Genomic DNA, 22333 nt, shown 5'->3' with positions numbered 1-22333 from the left:
TGGGATAAAAGCAATGACAAACCTAGACAGCATCTTAAAAAGCAGAGACATCACCTTGCTGACAAAGGTGTGTATAGTTAAAGCTATGGTTTTCCATGTAGTGATGTATGGAAGTGAAAGCTGGACGATAAAGAAGGCTGATTGCCGAAGAATTGATGCTTTTGAATTATGGTGCTGGAGGAGACTCTTGAGAGTCCCATGGACTGCAAGAAGATCAAACCGATCCATTCTGAAGGAAATCAGCCCTGAGTGCTCGCTGGAAGGACAGATCCTGAAGCTGAGGCTTCAATCCTTTGGCCACCTCATGAGAAGAGAAGACTCCCTGGAAAAGACCCTGATGTTGGGAAAGATGGAGGGCACAAGGAGAAGGGGACGATGGAGGACGAGATGGTGGGACAGTGTTCTCGAAGCTACTAACATGAGTTTGACCAAACTGCGGGAGGCAGTGGAAGACAGGAGGCCCTGGCGTGCTCTGGTCCAGGCGGTCAGGAAGAGGCGGACATGACTAAACAACAAATTACCAGGCTAACAAAATCTATCCATATATTAAATCAACCCAGTGACAGATGCAGGATGTGCCCCGGGGGTCATGATCACAAACAAGAGGCTATTTACAAGACCCAAGAGGGAAGGAGATGCAATCAGATGCCAAAGGTGTTTTCTCCACTATCGGCCACCGTCCTTCTCCTTCTCGTAAAGCTGCCCCACTGTCAGGCTGGATTGCGGACAGTCTTGTCTACAAAAAGGAATATTGCCTTCTCAGACGGCAGTTGAATCCTCTTCCGGATGATCCACCTAAACTGAGCCACAGTTATGGCAGATGGAACCAGGTACTTCCGCTTGTCAGTGTCCACAATCTGAGAGCCAGAGACCTTTTCAACAATCACCAGGACGCGGTCAGGGTACTTGGCCCGGATCTTGGCGGACTCCATGCAGCGGTGCTCCAGTGTGTGGTCCTCCTTGAACATCCACTTCATGGCGCCGGTACGGGGGAAGGAAGGGAGGGGCCGGCCTGTCAGTCTTCCTCTTGGTCCGTCGGGCCCGTAGTGCCACCGTCACAACAACAACCTCGCTTGTCCTTTTCTGAACTTTTTCTAACGCTCCAGTATTTTGGAATTCACCTTTTCCACAGCTGTAATACACTGGGTCGAGGTTTTCACTGAGCTGTCCACCCAGACCCCAAGGTTCCTTTCCTGGTCAGTCACTGCCAGCTCAGACCCAATCAGTGCCTATTTGAGATGTTAGGGGTGTTTGTCCTGATGGGAACACTTTCTTCCCAATTGAACCACTTTTGCCCTTTTAATGCCCTTTCACCCACTTGGGAGAGATCCTTTCGGAGCCCCTTGCAGTCCCTTTTGTCTTCTTACCACCTTGAACAATTTGGGGGTCATCAGCAAGCCTGGCCACCTCACAGCTAACCCCTGACTCTGGGGTCATTCATGAGCAAGTTAACAACTACCAGTTCCAGTTCAGGCCCCTTGAGGGACCCCACTTCTTACACCACAGTTGCACTCAGGTGCTCCTCATGGGTTTCCCATAGGTATCTGGCCTGGTCCATGATGCTGGACTGTGTGGGCCTTTAGCCTGATCCAGCAGAGCTGTGAGTACTGTCCATTTATTCCTACGGTCCCTCTGGGTGCCCATTTATCATGCATTCATGATTATTTGTGCTCATGATGATATCAGGGTGGTTTAGGCTTGCCAGGTCTGGAGCAGCCCAGACCCTGAGATTTCAGGGCCCTAACCTGAAGCCTGGCGATATTATGGGAGGAGACCTCTGGAGATGGAGGTTAATTGGGAGAGGGAAGCAAAGGAGGGCAGACCCCAGAATGCCTATCCTATAATTTGCAGCCAGCTCCTCCTCTTCAATTAAATACATTCTCACCCACCCAGAGAGTCAAACCTGGAGGTCCTGTAACCCAAGGGTGGTTATACGCAATATCATTTTCAATACCGTTTGCGACTGCAAACATTTCAGAGTGGTCGTCGTACTGCTTTGTTTCCAATCAGCGCATTTCTCTTAACTTGCTGCTGAAAACCCATAACCTTTTCTACCACCACAAATGTTCCAGCTTTTTTTGTTGCGCTACAGTGCAAAAGAGCCCCTTCCAGGAGGCAATAGCGCAATAATCTTGGGGGAGCATCACAAAGCAACTAATAAAGTGGAATGAAGTGTGGATGAGTCAGTATTAATCCACCACTACTGCATTTTTATTATTGCATCCATGACATATTGCAGAATATATTCCCCCACTCCCGCAGCAAAAAAAAAAGGGGAGGAGAGGTCCTGTAATCTGGAGATGCCCAAATTCTCTTCCTCCTGATCCTCAGCCAGTTACCGGACCATAAGCCGTTCTTGTCCCATGTTCCAACAAGGCTTGGCTTATATTCTTATGATCAGAACGTCTAAAACTTGCCAGTGTGGTGTAGTGGTTAAGAGAGGTGGACTCGTAATCTGGTGAATCGGATTCGCTTCCCCGCTCCTCCACATGCAGCTGCTGGTGACCTTGGGCTAGTCACACTTCTTTGAAGTCTCTCAGCCTCACTCACCTCACAGAGTGTTTGTTGTGGGGGAGGAAGGGAAAAGGAGAATGTTAGCCGCTTTGAGACTCCTTAGGGTAGTGATAAAGCGGGATATCAAATCCAAACTCTTCTTCATACTTTCCTATGCAGACGCCGATCGAGTCACATGAAATCTGCAAGTAGATCTGTACCTGCCTGCTATTCGGCTCTATCTACATAAAGATGCTTTAAGAAGCTGCACGTTTTCCACACACGACGAAGCAGCAAAGTTCCTGCTTGTTCAGGGCGACGGTCTGAGTGCAGATTTCAGAGCAATTCCTGCATGAAAGCCCTTTCCACATTGCGGGAGTTTTGCCATGTAGGAAGCCACGGGGTGTGTGAAAGATGCAAAGTGTCGTTCCATCATCTCTGTTGCTCATGGTAATGAATTGTTAATTGCTATTATTGCAATTAATTTTTAACAGAGCAGACTTGGTTGTGCAGCTATAAATAAAATAAGCTGCTCCGACATCATAAGAACGTGACTTCTGCCAGCTTGGGGCTGCTCAGCTGACTAGAGTCACATTCTGCCTGGAAGCATCTCTCCAGGGCCACCTCCTCCATCATCCTTTGAAGAGTCAGCATGGTATAGTGGATAGAGTTATGGACTAGCACCTGGGAGACCAGAGTTCGAATCTCCTCTTGGCTATGAAGCTCACAGGGTGACCTTTGGCCTGTCACGCCTCTCAGCCTAACCTACCTGGCAGGGTTGTTGTGGGGGTTAAATAAGGAGGGATAATAATAATAATAATAATAATAATAATAATAATAATAATAATAATTTATTTGTACCCTGCCCATCTGGTTGGGTTTCCCCAGCCACTCTGGGCGGCTTCGAACAAAGATTAAAAATACATTAAAATGTCATACATTAAAAACTTCCCTTCAGATGTCTTCTAAAAGTCTGGTAGTTGTTATTCTCTTTGACATCTGGTGGGAGGGCGTTCCACAGGGCGGGTGCCACCACCAAGAAGGCCCTCTGCCATGGCTTTTTGCAGGGCGGGTGCCACCACCAGAAGGCCCTCGGCGCTGGACCTCAGTGTCCGGGCTGAACGATGGGGTGGAAACATACTGGGAGGGAGAGAACCACGTGTGCCGCCTTGAGCTCCTTGGAGGAAAAACTGGCGTGTGAATAAGCAAGCAACAAAAATAAATCCCTGGTTCTGCCAGGGATGCAGCTGAGGACTTACTACATGCAAAAATGCAGAGGGCAGTTCCTACCATTAGGCAGAGTGACCCAACTGCCTCAGGCACCATAGGCTGGGTGGCTCTTCCTCCTGAGCTCTCTGACCAAACCCTTTTGTTGGAGAAGGTAGCTGTACCTTGTCCTCTACCCTGCTGGTCTCCCTAGGGTGCAGCCCAGTGCCCCATTGCTTGTACTGAAGTACGGTAGGATTCACGACGCTATGTAGAATGGGTGGCTCTAAGTCAGGGGTCAGCAAACTTTTTCAGCTGTGGGCCGGTCCATCGTCCCTCAGAACATGCGGTGGACTGGGCTATATTTTTTTTTTTGGGGGGGGGGAATAAGCAAATTCCTATGCCCCACAAATAACACAGAGGTGCATTTTAAATAAAAGGACACATTCTACTCATGTAAAAACATGCTGATTCCCGGACTGTCCACGGGCCGGATTGAGAAGGCAATTGCGCCACATCCGGCCCCCGGGCCTTAGGTTGCCTACCCCTGCTCTAAGTGTTCGACTGTCCTCAGACAGCAAAACATCTTGCAAATGTGTTTGGTGCCACAGTGAGATGTGGCCTTTTGCTTCTTCCTCAAAGTGGTAAAGGGGATGGAGAGCAAGCCTTACGTTTAAGGGCATTGAGGATGTTTAGCCTGGGGGAAGAGAAGACTGGGGTGATGAGAACCACCTTCAAATATCTGAAGGGCTCTCACACGGGAAATGGAGCAAGCTTGTTTTCTGCTGCTCCCAAGGCGTCGACCTGAACCAATGGATACGTTTCCGAGCACAATTCAAAGTGTTGATGCTGACCTTTAAAGTCCTAAACGGCCTTGGTCCTTTATACCTGAAGGAACGTCTCCACCCCCATCGTTCAGCCCGGATACTGAGGTCCAGCCATAGCTTCCCCTTTTTTGCGGGAAATTCCCTTATTCCAATGCCGTTTCCCGCTGCTTCCCGCTGCTATCCCGGATTATTAGATATCCTGTAGACTGTCTCTGGGACAAGTGAGGCTGCTGATCCCTTATTTTCAAATCTGAAAGTTGACAGCTATGGGTCCAGTTCTGAGGGCCTTCTGGTGGTTCCCTCATTGCAAGAAGTGAGGTTACAGGGAACCAGACAGAGGGCCTTCCCGGTGGTGGCGCCCGCCCTGTGGAACGCCCTCCCACCAGATGTCAAGGAAATAAGCAGATATCTTATTTTTAAAAAACATCTGAAGCCAGCCCTCTTTAGGGAAGTTTTTAATATTTAATGCTGTATTGTTTTTAACATTCGATTGGGAGCTGCCCAGAGTGGCTGGTGAAACTCAGCCAGATGGGCGGGGTATAAATAATAAATTATTATTATTATTATTATTATTATTATTATTATTATGGATTCAAATGACAAGAAAAGAGATTCTGTCTGAACATTAGGGGGCGGGGGGCTTGTTTGACAGTGGAATGGACTCCCTCGGAAAGTAATGGACTCTCCTTAATTTGGAAACAGAGGTTGGGTGGCCATAAATCAGGGATTGCTTAGCTGTGATCCCTGCATTCCAGGGGGCTGGACTAGATGACCCTTGGTGCTCCCTTCCAACTCTACAATTCTATGATTCCGAGTATTTCGCAAGATCCAGAAGCTCATTTGCTTCTGGGCACCACAGGACTCAGCGCTCAGGACATGCTTCCAGTGCTAGGGGCGTGGGACACTCAAAAAGATGCTTTTATACAGCATCTCTGTGACCGAACAGAATTCCCCTCCCCCTGGTCTCTCCCAAGTCCTGGTCCAGCACTCTCTAATCATTACACCACACAGCCACATGACTCCAGTTTCCTGCCTGGGGTGACTCATGCTGAGTGTCTTGTGGGTACTGATGCAGTCAAAGCGACATCTGTTGCTTGCTAAAGCTCAAAATAAGCCAAAAGAGTCCCATTGTGTCATGAAAGCTGAGAGAGAGAGAGAGAGAGAGAGAGAGAGAGAGAGAGAGAGAGAGAGTGTTATGTACTAAGCTTGGATCCTGGAACAATAGGCAAGCAGGATCCTAGAATGCAACAACTGATTGGCCTGCAGGAAAAGACCAATCAGGCTTTAGGAGGAAAGCAGAATCAGCCAATCAGACGGGACTCATTGTGTAAATAATGTATATTAGAGAGGCTCTATCTCTCTTTCAAATCAGAACCAGTGAAGGCGGTGAAGGTCCTGTGTGAGTGCCTGGAGGCGGTTGGAGGATGGATGGTGGCGAACAGATTGAGGTTGAATCCTGACAAGACAGAAGTACTGTTTTTGGGGAACAGGGGGTGGGTGGGTGTGGGGGATTCCCTGGTCCATTCAGGGAATGGGGTTACTGTGCTCCTGAAGGACCAGGTGCACAGCCTGGGAGTCATTTTGGACTCACAGCTGTCCATGGAGGCACAAGTTAATTCTGTGTCCAGGGCGGCTGTCTGCCAGCTCCATCTGATATGCAGGATGAGACCCTTCCTGCCCGCGAACTGTCTCCCCAGAGTGGTGCATGCTCTAGTTATCTCCCGCTTGGACTACTGCAATGCGCTCTACGTGGGGCGACCGTTGAAGGTGACCCGGAAACTGCAGTTAATCCAGAATGCAGCAGCTAGACTGGTAACTGGGAGTGGCCGCCGGGACCACATAACACTGGTCCTGAGAGATCTGCATTGGCTCCCAGTACGTTTTCTGAGCACAATTCAAAGTGTTGGTGCTGACCTTTAAAGCCCTAAACGGCCTCGGTCTTGTATATTTGAAGGAGCTTCTCCAACCTCATCGTTCTGCCCGGACACTGAGGTCCAGCACCGAGGGCCTTCTGGCGGTTCCCTCATTGAGAGAAGAGAGGTTACAGGGAACCTTGCAGAGGGTCTTCTTGGTAGTGGCACCCACCCCGTGGAACGCCCTCCCTTCAGATGTGAAGGAAATAAGCAGCTATGCTATCTTTAAAAGACATCTGAAGGCAGCTCTGTTCAGGGAAGTTTTTAATATTTTATGCTGTATTGTTTTTAACACTCGTTTGGGAGCCGCCCAGAGTGGCTGGGGAAACTCAGCCAGATGCGTGGGGTATAAATAATAAATTATTATTATTATTATAAAAGCCTGAGGTTTGGGGGTCAATTCAATCACTGTTTCACAAGCTGCAATAAAGAGCTTGAAATCACCCCAGGACTCTGAGTATATTTCAGAGAGAGAGAGAGAGAGAGAAAATGAGAATGAAGGAGGAAGAGAGAATGAAAAGGAGCAGGGGAAGAATCAGTGTGGGGCGGAAAAGAGCGACTCCTTCTTCGGCAAAGGCACCCATCCCTCACCTGCGTCTCGGAGAGGTTGAGCTGCCGGGCGAGTTCCGTCCTCTCTCTGCCCACCACGTACTGGCAGCGCTGAAACTCCAGCTCCAACCGGTAGAGCTGCTCAGCAGTGAAAGAAGTCCTGGTCCTCTTTGGCCGGTCCAGGTCCAGACCTTTGGGAAGGACGATCTCCCGGATGGTCCCTTTGGCATCTGGGGGCAAAAGCAAAGGGGAGGTCATCGGAAAAGGAGAGGAGCCCACGCTGGATCAGGCCAGTGGCCCATCTAGCTCAGCATCCTGTTCTCACAGGGTCTGACCCTGGGGAAACAGCAAGCAGGATTCGAACGCAAGACCACCTTCTCCCCTCCTGTGGTTTCCAGTAACTGGTGTTCAGAAGCAGGGCTGCCTCCAACTGTGGATGACAGAGCCTAGGAATCCTGGCTAGTCGCCATCGACAGCCCTCTCCTCCATGACTTTGTCTAACCCTCTTTTAATGTCCCTGCCTCTTGTGGGAGGGAGTTCTATAGTCTATCTCTGTGCTTCCTCTGCCTCTTTTATCTGTCCTGAACCTTCCAATATTCAGCTTCATTTGATGTCCATGAATAAACAAATAAAATATAAATAAATAAATAAATTTCATTTATACCCCGCCCTCCCCGGCCAGAGTTGGGCTCAGGGTGGCTAACACCAATAAAATCACAGTAAAAACATGATGGGGGGGGGACCCAATTTAAAATAAATTGCATTTAAAATGCAATTTAAAATGCAGCCTCATTTTAAAAGTAGCCCATAGATCAAGACCATAAGGGGAGGGAAACATAAGGGTCAGATTGAGTCCAAACCAAAGGCCAGGTGGAACAGCTCTGTCCTGCAGGCCCTGCGGAAAGATGTCAAGTCCCACAGGGCCCTCATCTCTTGTGGCAGAGCGTTCCACCAAGTCGGGGCCAGTACTGAAAAGGCCCTGGTCCTAGTGGAGACCAGTCTAACCACCTTGCGACCTGGGACCTCCAAAGTGTTGTCATTTGCGGACCTTAAGGTCCTCCACGGGACATAACAGGAGAGGCGGTCCCGTAGGTATGTGGGTCCTAGGCTGCATAGGGCTTTAAAGGTCAAAACCAGCACCTTAAACCTGACCCTGTACTCCACCGGAAGCCAGGGCAGTTGGTAAAGCACTGGATGAATGTAATCCCGTGGCAAGGCTCCTGTAAGGAGCCTCACTGTGGCATTCTGCACCCGCTGGAGTTTCTGGGTCAGCTTCAAGGGCAGCCCCGCGTAAAGCGAGTTACAATAATCAAGCCTGGAGGTGACCTTCGCATGGATCACTGTGGCCAGGTCGGGGCGAGAAAGGTAAGGGACCAACTGCTTAATACGGCGGAGATGGAAAAATGCCACCTTTGCTGTGGCTGCAACCTGCACCTCCATGGGAAGGGAGGCGACAAGGATTATACCCAAACTCTTAACGGAAGGCAATGGCACTAATTGGGCCCCCGCAAGAGATAGGAGTTGGGCCCCCAAGGGGTGACAACTTAAATAAAATATTGGGGGGGCAGGTAAGCCCCACCCCTCATAATCAATCACATGACACAGTGCATGCATACCATTTGAATGGCAGTGCCCATAAACTGGGGGGGGGGCAGCCCCCTCAAATATTTTATTGGGCCCCCCTACGAGTTTTGCTCCTATGAGCTGGTGTTATGAGAGAGGGGGAACAACTTTCATGCGGAGTGGCTTTTAATATTTTCTCTCTCCACTTTCTCCCTGACATGCATCGTTCTATAAACTACTATCGTGTCGCCACTTACTCTTCTTTTCTCCAAACTAAAAAGTCCCAAATACGGCAAGCTTTCTCCATAGGGGGGGTCCCTTCATCCCCTTGATCATTTTGAGGGCACTTTTCTGAACTCTACAATATCCTTTCTGAGGTGGGGCAGCCAGAGGTGTGTGCAGAATTTCAAATATGGTGGCACTGTTTTTCTAGAAAAAGTGGTGCAGGAACTCACCACGAACACCTGCCTTGTTCTCTTATACAGTGGTACCTCGGGTTACAGACTCCGCTAACCCAGAAATAGTGCTTCAGGTTAAGAACTTTGCTTCAGGATGAGAACAGAAATCGTGCTCCGGCAGCGCAGCAGCAGCAGGAGGCCCCATTAGCTAAAGTGGTGCTTCAGGTTAACGGACTTCCGGAACGAATTAAGTACGTAACCAGAGGTACCACTATAATGGCAATGACGCCCACCTGAGAAGTGCCGGAACTGAGTTCAAGCAAGTTCCGTCTGGAAAAAAAGCCCTGGTTGCACCATAGACTTGTATGACAGCATTATGATATTGTCCGTTTTACTTTCAATGGACTCACAGCTGTCCATGGAGGCGCAGGTTAATTCTGTGTCCAGGGCAGCTTTCTCCCAGCTCCATCTGGTACACAGGATGAGACCCTCCCTGCCCTTAGACTGTCTGGCCAGAGTGGTGCATGCGCTAGTTATCTCCCGCTTGGACTACTGCAATGCGCTCTACGTGGGGCTACCTTTGAAGGTGACCCGGAAACTACAACTAAACCAGAATGTGGCAGCTAGACTGGTGACTGGGGGCGGCCGCCGAGACCACATAACACCGGTCTTGAAAGACCTACATTGGCTCCCAGTACGTTTCCAAGCACAATTCAGAGTGTTAGTGCTGACTTTAAAGTCCTAAACGGCGTCGGTCCAGTATACCTGAAGGAGCGTCTCCACCCCCATTGTTCAGCCCAGACACCGAGGAACACCTTCGTGCTGGAAATATGCCCCTTCCGGCATATCGCATCAATGTGTCTGTTTCAACAGGCATTTGGCCACAGCTGAGACTGTAAGGGATGAGCTGCTGCATGTTTCTATGCACTTCTTGAATCACAGAACCATAGATTTGTAGAGTTGGAAGGGACCCCAAGGGGTCATCTACTCCACCCCCCTGCAATGCAATGCAGGAATCACACTACTTGTGCTAAAGAGCCCCCGCTGAACTACTAATGGGCCGGCGCCTTGCAATCAGACTGGACCGCCTTCACCCCGATAGAGCTCAGGATGAGGTAGTGGTGGGGGAAGGCAGGAACCCCCGGACCTTTGAGGCCCAGGACCCAGTGTATGCAAAGAATTTTGGGGCAGGCCCGGCATGGGTACCCGCCACAGTCACCAGGGTCACTGGCCCCGTGTCGTACGAGGTGCTAACAGATGGGGGGCAATGCTGGCGCCGCCACTGCGACCAGATACGGCGATTCCAGGGAGAAAACCAGGAGGAGGACGGGTCAGAGGAGTCCCAAGGGAACAGCGGGGCAGTGAGGCCCATAGAGCAGGAGGGGCCAGCAGGAGAGGCAGAATCAGTAAATACAGAGAGGACCCGCGAGGCCGAAAGGACACCGGAACCAGAGCCATGACTGAGCGAGCCGGTCGCACCAGACCAAATGGCCCCATCACAGCCAGCATCCTCGGAACACGAGCCAGAACCCGAACCCCTGACCAGGGAACACCCCAGGCCGCAACGCATATGTAGGCGGCCGGCGTACCTTGAGGACTGTAAGAAGCCGCGCCAGTCAAGAGGAGCAAAGAGCAGCTCTACGAAGCCTCAGGCGTCAGGCAAAAGCCGTACCAAGTGCCAGGTGAAACCTGCAAAGGCTATGATGGCGAAAGGAACCACGCCAGATGTTGGGAACTTGTTCATAATTGACACGGGCGCCACGGTTCATATGTGCCCGCACAGAGGACTATTTTCGACGTTGAAGAAGCAAAGCTTCACTGTGAAACAGGCCAACGGTCAGGAGCTGGAAGCGACTGGAATTGGGACTGTGTATCTTGAGAGTCTGAACTTGACCATAAATGATGTTTACCTGGTTCCAGAACTGAGATTTAATCTGCTGAGCGTGTCGCAGATTGCAAAGAAAGGACTGAAACTGTCCTATGATGCTAAAAGCTGCAAGATCTACAAAGATGGAGAACTGTTTCTTACTGCCAAAGAGAAAGATGGACTGTATTTGTTGACTTTTGATCAAAGTGATTACATGAAATGTAATTCTTCTGATTCTAACGAAGTCTCTATTGCAGGTGTGACCAGTGTGAGCACCAGGAAGGTGACGAAAAAGGTCGACAGAGCTTTTCAGCGGGTGTATGCTGATGTGATTGGTCCTCTAGAACCATCTAGAGGCGGTGCACGATTTTACCTTGTGTGTGTGGATTGTTTCACTAATTATTCTTGGGTTTATATGATGGAGAAACCGCAAGAAACTTTAGAAAAGTTTCAGGAGTTTTGTGACAAGGTTAAAAGTATGCATGATGCTAACATTGATTGTCTTTTCACAGATGAGAAGCCAATTTTTCTGTTACAGAAGTTTCAGAAGTTCCTGGATGGAAAAGGGATAGACCACAAAGTGGCAGTTTCGCAAGAAGCGTGGAACAGGGGGGTTTGTGTAAAAGTGAACAAAGAATTGCAAAAGGGAATGAGTGCGCAATTGCTGAGTTCACATTTGCCACATGAATATTGGGCCGAATCGCTAGCGTCCTATCTTCATGTGTGGTTGAGAAAGGTCTCAACAGAGTTGGGATGTTCTCCTTTTGAGAAGCTGTTCAATAGAAAACCTTCTGTTGCCTACTTTAAGGTTTTCGGGTCTCATGTGAGAACGGAAGCTCCAGGTGGAGTAAAGAATGCCAGAGGCATTTTTGTGGGTTATGAAAAAGGTCTCTACAGAGTAATTTTGTCTGAATCTGGTCAGGTGATTCTCACAAGGTTTCTAGAGAGTGCTCCTGAACAGGAGAGGTTGATTGTTCACGCATTTCCCACAGAGGATTCTGATGATGATGAGTTTGATCTTATTGAGTTCAGTAGTACTGATGATGACAGTGATAGCTCAGAGAGTTCAGTTGTCACAGTCATTGAGAGGAAATCTCACACAATGGATAGACCTTCACAGGTGAAGGAAGAACCACTGATTGCTACTGGTTCTCCAGAGAATTCAGAGGCTGAACCAGAAAGCAGAGAAGAGCAGCAACTTTTACGTAGGTCTGAGAGAGCAACGAAGGGTGTACCACCCAAGAGGTATTCAAAGGAGTTTGCTAACCTTGCATATGTTGCTATTGTAAACGACCAAGGACAGATTGAAGCTGTGTCTGAGTCAGAGACAAAGGCACAACAGAGAGTTGTTAACCGAGGTAATGCGAAGTCACACAACCAGAGAGGTACATTGGTTAAACCAGTGGCGGGTAGTTCCAAGGGTGGAACTGAAACAACAGGGGAATGTTATAAATATAACAACTGTTTGTTTTCTTCTCTGGATGACGCTTTGCTCGCAGCACACATTGATACTTTAGGGGGAGTATGTTACCATAAAGCACCAATGCTGCAGCAAGCAAAGGCTCTAGCAGCTCAGCCAGCTGCTTGTGGCTGGAAAGCCAGACAGGATGTTTGTGACTGTTGCCATGGGAACAAAGGGGCAGTCCATTCTGTACTGAGCACCGGATGTTAGCTCAGTGTGTGTGTGTGTCATATGACCCGTACTGGATGTACTTGGGAGGAGTTTTCTTCTTGCTGTTGTTGAGTGCAGACATGATTCTCTGTACTGATGTAAGAGGCAGAAATAAATGATGTAAATAGTTTTCTGTCTGCTTCTTTCCCCTCCCTGGGGACACCAAAGGGGAGAGAGGAAGAACGGTGTGTTCCTCTCATACATCTGAGAAGAATCGCCGGACCTCGCCTGCTTATCAGCAGAGGTTGGGAGACGCGGGGAGGTCGACAGGAATATCTGCCGGTGCCTATGCTTGTGGCACATTCCTCTGACCTAGGCAGAATTCCAACATGAATGCAACCTCCCGGGCAGGACTGGAACTTAGAGGGGAGGGGTGTTATGTACTGAGTTGAATAGGATCCAGAATGCAGCGGTCTGATTGGTCCTAGAACGATAGGATTCAGAATGCAGCAGTCTGATTGGTCCTAGAACAATAGGATCCAGAATGCAGCTGTCTGATTGGTCCTAGAACGTTAGGATTCGGAATGCAGTGGTCTGATTGGTCCTAGAACAAAAGGGTTCAGAATGCAGCAGTCTGATTGGTCCACAGGAGCCACCCAATCCAGCTCCAGGTGGAAGTGAATCCGCAACCTGATTGGCCCACAGGAGAATCCCAGAATTAGCCAATCAAGTGGGGCCTATTGTGTAAATAATGTATATAAAGCAGACATTCTGGGGGAACTTCCATTCCTCCTCACCACTATTAGCTGAATAAAGAGCATGAAATCCACTCTCAACTATATTTCATTCCCCATGCCAGCATCTTCTGTTTCAGCCAGCAGGGCTGTTTGTTGTATTCTACAACTGCTAATTACAAAATTACCTGGGCTGAACTTTCCTGCAACTCATTTCCCTCTGATATCTCACTGTCTACAATTCTTCCTCCGTTCCCATGGAGAGTGGTAGACTTGCAACTGAGGAGAACGCTTCATGCATTTAATACAGTGGACGGCGGTCTATGAAATCTTATGCCGGGGTAATTACTGGTCTGTGACCGTAATAAATCGCTTGGCTTGACTAATGTGATGATAAATGTTTCTTCGCCTTTAAGGCACCACAGGACTCTTGGTTGCTTTTCCTGCAAGAGAGGGGTGCAGATTCTACTTCTATGGAAATTGAGTTCGGTTCATATTGCATGAGCGGGAGAGAGAGACATTGCTTTGCTGCCATCTCGGAATACGTCCCAATTGTGGTGGCTTGAAGGAGATTGAGAATGCCTGTCCACAAACGCCCAGAGTGGTTTAGCAATCAATGCCTCTTCCCAGGGAACTCTGGGAATTGTAGTTCTGTGAGAGGAGGAAGAGGGGCTTTTTGACACCTCTCAGCACCCTTAGCAAACTACAGCTCCCAGAGATCTTTGGCAGTATCCTAGCACTTTAAATGTGTGGCATGAATGAGAGCTTAGGCGCTCCTCTAAGGCTCTGTTCACACTCCTTATGCATTCCCAAAGGTGGGTTTTCCATCTGTGTTCACACAAGCCTTATCCAAAATGCAAATATATCCTGTACTTTGTTGTAAGATGCTGCCTTTCGATGTGCTGTAGTTCAAGCCAGCTTCACACCAGTGGGAGCCCTTAAGCTTTCCAAACTTTTCATGTTGGTGACACACTTTTTTAGATACAGTAATACAGTTTTACTAGCAAACTGGAGGTTAAATTAACCATTTTCCAGCCCTGGGAGGCGTGTGGGGAACATTCAAGTCCTCATGACACACAGTTTGGAAAGCTCTCCCTTAAGCTGTTCCTGTTTCCTCTCTAGCCAAGGTGTGAACAGTTTTGCATAGGGTGAAGACATCAGTCCCTGAAAAACAACAATTTCACTACGTCCAAGGCAAGGATGTGAACAGACACATCAAGGCAAAGGGACATCTGCCGGCTGAAATCACACACTGCAAGTCAAACAACAAAGGCAGAAGGTGCCTGGTGGAAAAGCAAAACAGAAAACGAGGGTGGCAAGGGGTGAATTGGGCTGCCGGAGCTCAAACTCATCTCTCTCTCTCTCTCTCTCTCTCTCTCTCTCTCACACACACACACACACACACACACACACACACACACAGCAGGCCACTTGTCAATCCTCTGATGTTCCCATAATGCATGGTGGTGGCCTTATCACGAATAAGTTCCATGGAAGTGAGAGCTGGACCATCAAGAAGGCTGATCACCGAAGAATTGATGCTTTTGAATTCTGGTGCTGGAGGAGACTCTTGAGAAGATCAAACGTATCCATTCTGAAAGAAATCAGCCCTGAGTGCTCACTGGAAGGACAGATCCTGAAGCTGAGGCTCCAAGACTCTGGCCACCTCCTGAGAAGAGAAGACTCCCTGGAAAAGACCCTGATGTTGGGAAAGATGGAGGGAACAAGGAGAAGCGGATGACAGAGGACGAGATGGTGGGACAGTGTTCTCGAGGCTACCAACATGAGTTTGACCAAACTGCGGGAGGCAGAGGAAGACAGGAGTGCCTGGCGTGCTCTGGTCCAGGGGGTCACGAAGCGGCGGACACGACTAAATGACTAAACAACAACAACAACAACAACAACAGTTGTAACGAACCACGCACAGTTGATAAAGCCCCTGGGGCAAAACAGGGGAACATCCAGGAATCCTTGTCCTGTCTGCCTGTGCCAGCATCTACCAGTGCCAGTGTTCAAATGATTTAATGTTGTACTCTTCTAAGGAATACGTCAGATAGAAAAAGACAAGAGAAGATGAAGAAATTAGAATATGAATGTACTACGGGACTGACAAAATAGGAATTGCATTTTGTACATGCTGGACTGAATAAGCTACATTTTAATATGATATGTCACGATGTTGATTTTGACCATTATGAGAAGCTGTATCTAATTTTGAGAAGTAGTTTCTAGTAAATAACTTTACAGTTGTCGTTATACAGCCTATTACATTTACGTGTTTTTTCAACTGGATTTGTGTAATAGAGGCATTCTAGTGGTTTTTATTTTGGGCCTGAGTTCAAGTCATGCTGCACAGGGAGATCCAAGCTGATCCAAGCAGTGCTTGAAGCCACCCTCGGTCAGCTGATGGACGGGGACTTCAAGCCCCGCTTGGATCAGCTACGTTCCGGTGTTTCTGATCGGAATAACTAAGCCTGGATAACCCTAGAGAAGCTTGAAGTCAACACTGACCAGCTGATTATACTATGAGGCTGCCTGCTTTTCGTGGACGAGGGAATGGTTTCAACAGTAAGAAGAGCCTGCTGGATCAGACCAAGGGCCCATCCAGTCCAGCATTCTGTTCTCACTGCGGCCAACCAGGTGCCCTTGTGACTTCCAGCAACTGCTGCCTCCAACTGTGGATTCAGATTGTTAACTATTAACAGACCTATTTGCCATGGATTTGTCCTACCCTATCAAAAAGCCACCTAACTCAGCGCCCCTTGCCGCCTCTTGTGGCAGTGAGTTTCATAGGTCAAATATCCATTGTGTGAAGAATAACTTCCCATTGCCCATTTGAACCTCACAGCCATCCTGCCTCCTTATGTTAATAGATTACCTGCTATGGATGCTCTAGCTGAGGTTCCTGCATTGTAGGGGGTTGGACTAGATGACCCTTGGGGATCCCTTTCCACTCCACAGTTCAATGCTTCTTAGTGTATTAACTTATGGTCTGTGTGTGTGGTTTGGGAGCTGCACGGTCAGGGAAAAACCAATGCTGTCCGAGGTTGTAAAGACTGCGGAGAGAATAACTGGGTGCCCTCTTCCCACCTTGGATCAAATCTACGCTTCCAGGTGTCATAAGAAAGCTGCAGAGATAGCGCAGGATAGTGCGCACCCCGGAAATGATCTCTTTCAGCTTCTGCCTTCTAGAAGAAGGTTATAAAGACTAGGACTAGCCGCCTGAGAAACAGTTTCTACCCAAATGCGATTTTGGTTTTATACGCAGTGTAATGTAGTCTCTCTGGGAGTATATTGTATTTAATTATGGGGTATCAGAGTTTTTAGGGGGCTAACCAGGTTGGGATAGCTGGGATAGAAGGCTTGTTAGTTTCTGAATGTCTGATGTAGATTTTTTCAATTTCGTTGTTCTGAATGGGACAATGACAATAATGATTATCGTATCGTATCGTATCGTATCTGTCAGGGAACTGCCATCGGAAGGAAGGGAAGTGAAAGGGCTCACACAGGTTGGGAGAGACTCAGCAGCTGAAGAGGGAACCAGTAGGGGGAGAGGAGCTGAGCTGAGGGAAAGGGAGCTGGAGGGATGGCTCAGAGACACTTCCAGCGAAAACAGTGGGGAGGTTTCAGGACCTCCTGTAGGGACACCCACTCCTCGCCGGAAACTGTCACGCAGAGAGTCCAGAAGACGTGTTTCCGTTAAGGAGCTTTTATGTTGGAAGCGATTCCGAAAGCAACCACTGTCGGAATCTGCCAGCGACTGACGGAGCCATGTTTAAGGGGCTCCGTTACAGACAGAGGTTTGCAAACTTGACCAAACTCTGAGGGACTTGGATTTTACACACAAGCAGCTCATCGTCCCATCACAGCATTCCGACAGTCTCCGTGAGCAGCTTGTGCAGGAGAAGGCATCATGAGCAACCCAGCCGGAACCGGAGAAGCAGGAGCTGGAGCGGGTCCAAGCCTGGAAGAAAGGTACCGGGTGTTGGAGGTCCAGCTAGCGCTGCAGACGGCGAGGCTTGAGGAGAGGAGGGCTCAGGATGCAGACAAAAAGGGGAAAGACACCCAGCTCGCCAGAAAGGTACCAGGATTGGTGCAGAAGTTTGGGGGGGAGCCCAAAGACTATCATGGCTTTCGGACAGAGATGCAATATGCCCTCAATCTGCAGTTTGATGAATTCCCTGACGAGGAATCACGAGTGGCTTTCGTGATTGGGCATCTTGAAAAGGGGGCGAGAGACTGGGTTAGACCCCTGATGGCAGCGAATAGTGACGTCCTAAAGGACACGATGAAGTTCTTTCGCGCCATGGATCTGATGTTTTCCAGCGATATTGAACAGGGAGTGGTGCGCAGACAGTTAATGGCTTGCAAACAGGGGAGCCGATCTGTCCGTGAGTACTGGACTGAGTTCACCATGTTGATCCATAAATTGGGGTGGGATCTATCGGCGGAACCCATTCAAATGCTCTTTGAAGAAGGGCTTTCTTCGGCTGTGAAAGACGAACTTTCCCGGGCGCCCAGGGCGGAGTCTATGGACCAGCTGACCAAATCAGCGCTGACCATAGGAGCGCGCCAGGAGGCGAGAGCATTGGAGAGGCGGGAAGGGAAGGGGGAACGTTGGAAGGAGTTCCGCATTCCAGACATTCCAGAGCCAACTTTCCCGCCGGCAGAGCCGATGGAAATCGGAACAGCGCGCGCGCGCGCAGTTTCAAAGCCCAGTGAGGGGGGAAAGAAGGAGGGAAAAGGCGCCCGGAAATGCTATCTCTGCCAACAGCCAGGTCACTTTGCCAGAGTCTGCCCCCAGAGGAAGGAATGGCAAGGCATGGTAGGAGCTGTGGAGGGAAGAGAGGAAGAAATACCGGAGCAAGTAAAAGCCAACGCCTGGCTGCCACCGTCGGGGCACAGCAGCCAGGCCAAAGAGCAGTGAAAGTGCCCACGCCAGAACCTCCTAAACCCGCCCTAGTGATAGAAGTGGCGCTAGAGCTGCCAAACGGACACCCTCTAAAGATAAAGGCGCTGTTGGACTCAGGCAGCTCCTGCAATTTCATGAGCAAAGAGTTTGCAGCTGAACACCAGATACAGACGATCCCTTTAAGCAACCCCCTGCAGGTGACCACGATCGATGGCAGGGAGCTGTTGGGAGGAGAAGTCAGCTTGCAGACCGTCCCAATGATAATGAAGGTGGCAAGGCACACCGAACTGATAGCGTTTAATGTGGCCACCTTGGGAGGAGCTCCCATTATATTGGGGATGAGCTGGCTAGCGTTACATGATCCGCTGGTGGGCTGGCATCAGAGAGTGGTTTCTTTTGGTTCAGCACATTGCTTAGAACACTGCAAAGAGGGAAAGGGTTTGGCAGGGGCCCAAGCCACCCTAGCAGGGACTGAAGTAACGGAGAACGTGAAGGTACCACGACAATACGCAGATCTCCGCGACGTCTTCAGCGAAAGGGAAGCTGACCAACTACCTCCGCATAGACCCTTTGACTGTCAAATCAATTTACTCCCTGGGGCACAGCTCCCTGTAGGCAAGCTGTACGCCATGTCAGACAGAGAGATGCAGGAGCTAAGAGAGTTCATTGACAAGAACCTGAAGAGAGGGTTCATCAGAGAGTCCAGGGCGGTGGGGGGCAGCCCAGTGTTTTTTGTGGATAAAAAAAACACGAACAAGCCGAGGCTGGTGTGTGACTTCAGGGCCTTAAATGCAGTGTCAGAACCAGTGGCTTTCCCTATGCCCAGGATTGACGACATTTTGACAAGGGTGCGGAAGGGAAAGATTTTCACAAAGCTGGACCTAAGGGGGGCGTACAACCTGATACGAATAAGGAAGGGGGATGAATGGAAAACCACCATGTTCACCCCTTTAGGGGCATTTGAATATTTAGTTATGCCCTTCGGCCTACAAGCAGGCTCCGCATGCTTTCAATCGTTTATGAACCACGTCCTGGGGCCTTTGCTTTACAAGAATTGTGTGGCCTTCTTAGACGACGTGTTGGTGTATTCTGAGAATGAGGAGCAGCATGTGAGAGACGTCAGAGAAGTGTTGAGCAGGCTGCAAGCCAACCAGCTGTGGGTGAAACTGGAGAAGTGTCAGTTTCATACCAAGGAGGTGGAATTCCTGGGGTATCGCCTGTCAGACAAGGGATTGGCCATGGATCCCGGCAAGGTCCAGGCGGTGCTGGAATGGAAAACACCCAAAACAAGGAAGGATGTGCAGAGGTTCCTAGGATTTGGGAACTTCTATCGTAAGTTCATCCGAAACTTTGCCCACCTGACGGCGCCCATTACGGACTGTCTCAGCAGTAAGAAGAAGTTCGTTTGGACTGAGGAGGCGGAGCGAGCATTTGAGGAACTAAAAAGGGCCTTCGCCTCGGAACAACAACTCCTGCATGTGGATTTACAAAAACCGATGAGAGTGGAAACTGACGCATCAGACAGAGCGATTGGGGCGGTGCTTCTGCAGCCAGGGAAGGAGGAGTCAGAGTGGAGACCGTGTGCCTTTTTTTCGCGAAAGCTGAACAAATCCGAGAGGAACTACACGGTGTATGACCGAGAACTACTAGCCATTCATGAGGCGTTCCGGAGATGGAGGCACCTGCTAATTGGCGCACAACATAAGGTGCAAGTGTGCACTGACCACAAGAACCTAGAGTATTGGAGGACGGCACGAGTGCTCAACCAACGGCAAGTGAGATGGGCCCAGGAGTTCTCCAAATTTAACTTTGAGATTTGTTACGTGCCAGGCCCAGAGAACATTAGGGCGGACGCTCTCTCACGCAAACCTGAATATTTGGAGGGGGAGGGAGCACCCGAAGAGAGACATGTCATCCCAGAGGACCGCTGGGTGTGTGGGGCCGCATTGGTGGGACAAAGAGAACTGGTAGAGGAAACAGAGAATGATGAATACGCCCAGAATAAGCTCAGAGGTCTTAGGGGTGAGGGAGAGGAACCAGGGGGTTTCGAGGAAAGAAATGGAGCTTTGTATTACAAAGGGGCACTGTATATCCCTGAAGGAGACTTAAGGGGGAGGGTACTCAAGCAGTTGCACGACAGCCCCACGGCGGGGCATTTTGGACAACACAAAACCATGTGGTTGGTCACCAGGGAATTTTGGTGGCCTAAGGTGAGGGAAGATGTACGGGAGTATGTAAGAGGGTGTGAGCAATGCCAGCGAGCCAAAGGGGAGAGGCGGGCACCGGCGGGGCTATTAGAACCCTTACCAACCCCAGAACGACCTTGGGAGGCAGTGTCGATAGATTTTATGACTGATCTGCCGAAGTCCAAGGGGAAAACAGCCATCATGGTGGTGGTAGACCTACTAACAAAGATGTGCCACTTTGTAGCCTGCTCGCATGCAGTCACGGCGGAAGAGACAGCGAAGTTATTTGTAGAACACATTTTTAGGTTGCACGGGGTGCCATTGAGGGTGGTCTCAGACCGAGGAAAACAATTTACTTCCAGGTTCTGGAGGAAGCTCATGAGCTTACTGCAGGTGGAGGTCAACTTTTCGACTGCCCGGCACCCTGAAACCAACGGGCAGGCGGAAAGAGCAAACGGTGTCCTCCAGCAATACCTGAGGTGTTATGTCAATGACAGAGAGAATGACTGGGTAGAAAAGTTGGCGCTGGCGGAATTTGCCTACAACAATGCCGAGAATGTGTCCACAGGGATGAGCCCCTTCTTGGCTAATTATGGGTGTCATCCCAGGGCTTTCCCAGGGGGAGAAGGGGAGAGATGGGGCGTCCCGGCAGCCGAGCATTTTGTAGAAGAAATGGAAGCAATCCATCGTCAGCTCCAACTCAACTTAGAAAGGGCGAAGGAAGAATACAAGAGGCAGGCAGACAAGAACCGAAGGGAAGGTGAAACCATAAGGGTGGGAGATAGGGTGTGGCTGTCAACCCAAGGGTTGCCGTTCAAAGGAGGTTGTAAGAAATTAAGACCCAGGAGATTGGGTCCCTTTGAGGTCATTCAACAGGTCAACCCAGTGGCTTTCAGGCTCCGGTTACCCAACCACATGAAACTGCACCCAGTATTTCACAGGTCGTTACTGTCACCGTATGAGGGGGGACGAGAAGGGATGGCCACTCGGGGACCGGTCATAGAAGAAAGGGAATGCAGCAGCCATGTGGCAGAAATCCTCGACGCCAGGTGGAAGGGGGATCAGGTGGAGTATTTGGTAGCGTGGGAAGGAGAACCGGAGTCAGAAAACACTTGGGTAATGGCAGAAGATATCAATGACGAGGTATTGATAGAAACGTTCCATCAAAGGTTCCCAAGGAAACCTCAGCCTGTGGAGAGGTTCCGGAGGGAATACTTTGGGACCACCGATGAGGAGGAGGAGTTGGAAGGATTCTCGGAATCGGAAGGGGAAGGGGAGATGGACTCTGAGGAGGAGGAGTACTTCGAGACCAGGAACCGCAACAGGTGGAGAGAAGTGTTCGGGACATCGGAAGATGAAGGAAGTTCATTCCGGGGTTTTGCCTCCTCACCGCCCGTAGAGGAGGGGGCGAGAGGGGATGAAGGGGGCCCTGGAGGGGAGGTGGATGTCAGGGAACTGCCATCGGAAGGAAGGGAAGTGAAAGGGCTCACACAGGTTGGGAGAGACTCAGCAGCTGAAGAGGGAACCAGTAGGGGGAGAGGAGCTGAGCTGAGGGAAAGGGAGCTGGAGGGATGGCTCAGAGACACTTCCAGCGAAAACAGTGGGGAGGTTTCAGGACCTCCTGTAGGGACACCCACTCCTCGCCGGAAACTGTCACGCAGAGAGTCCAGAAGACGTGTTTCCGTTAAGGAGCTTTTATGTTGGAAGCGATTCCGAAAGCAACCACTGTCGGAATCTGCCAGCGACTGACGGAGCCATGTTTAAGGGGCTCCGTTACAGACAGAGGTTTGCAAACTTGACCAAACTCTGAGGGACTTGGATTTTACACACAAGCAGCTCATCGTCCCATCACAGTATCGTATCGTAGTATTAGTATAGCATTGTAAGAAAACTTTCCTTCCGTTATCTCCACCCCCATTCATACTTCACAAACTACACTTCTCAACTTCAGCAGGTATTCCTACGCTGTAGATGATTGAGCTCCATGGAGAGAGAAAATGGGACACAGCTGCCACTGTTCTTAAGTGTTTTAAATACGTTTTTATTTTATTTATTTTTATCACTTTTGTATTT

The 22333-nt window shown here is 49.6% G+C and overlaps 1 protein-coding gene and 1 pseudogene across 2 annotated transcripts in view; both read right to left on the bottom strand.

Annotated features, from left to right (window-relative positions):
• Window positions 1–22333, bottom strand: part of VAX2 (ventral anterior homeobox 2) — a 60999-nt gene that overhangs the window by 5739 nt on the left and 32927 nt on the right. The window contains exon 2 of the mRNA XM_081021086.1: window positions 7031–7218. Within this exon, the coding sequence (XP_080877212.1) occupies window positions 7031–7218 (188 nt within the window). The remainder of the gene's footprint in view (window positions 1–7030; window positions 7219–22333) is intronic.
• LOC308485429 (gamma-aminobutyric acid receptor-associated protein-like 2 pseudogene) lies at window positions 537–1063 on the bottom strand (annotated as a pseudogene). Its single transcript has one exon. The product of its transcript is annotated as a gamma-aminobutyric acid receptor-associated protein-like 2 pseudogene (transcript).

This window comes from Podarcis pityusensis (genome assembly GCF_964106645.2).
Source record: "Podarcis pityusensis genome assembly, chromosome: 9".
In the NCBI taxonomy this organism is placed as follows: Eukaryota; Metazoa; Chordata; class Lepidosauria; order Squamata; family Lacertidae; genus Podarcis; species Podarcis pityusensis.
Note: the sequence above shows the minus strand (reverse complement) of the source record. Positions and strands in the feature narration are given on the sequence as shown.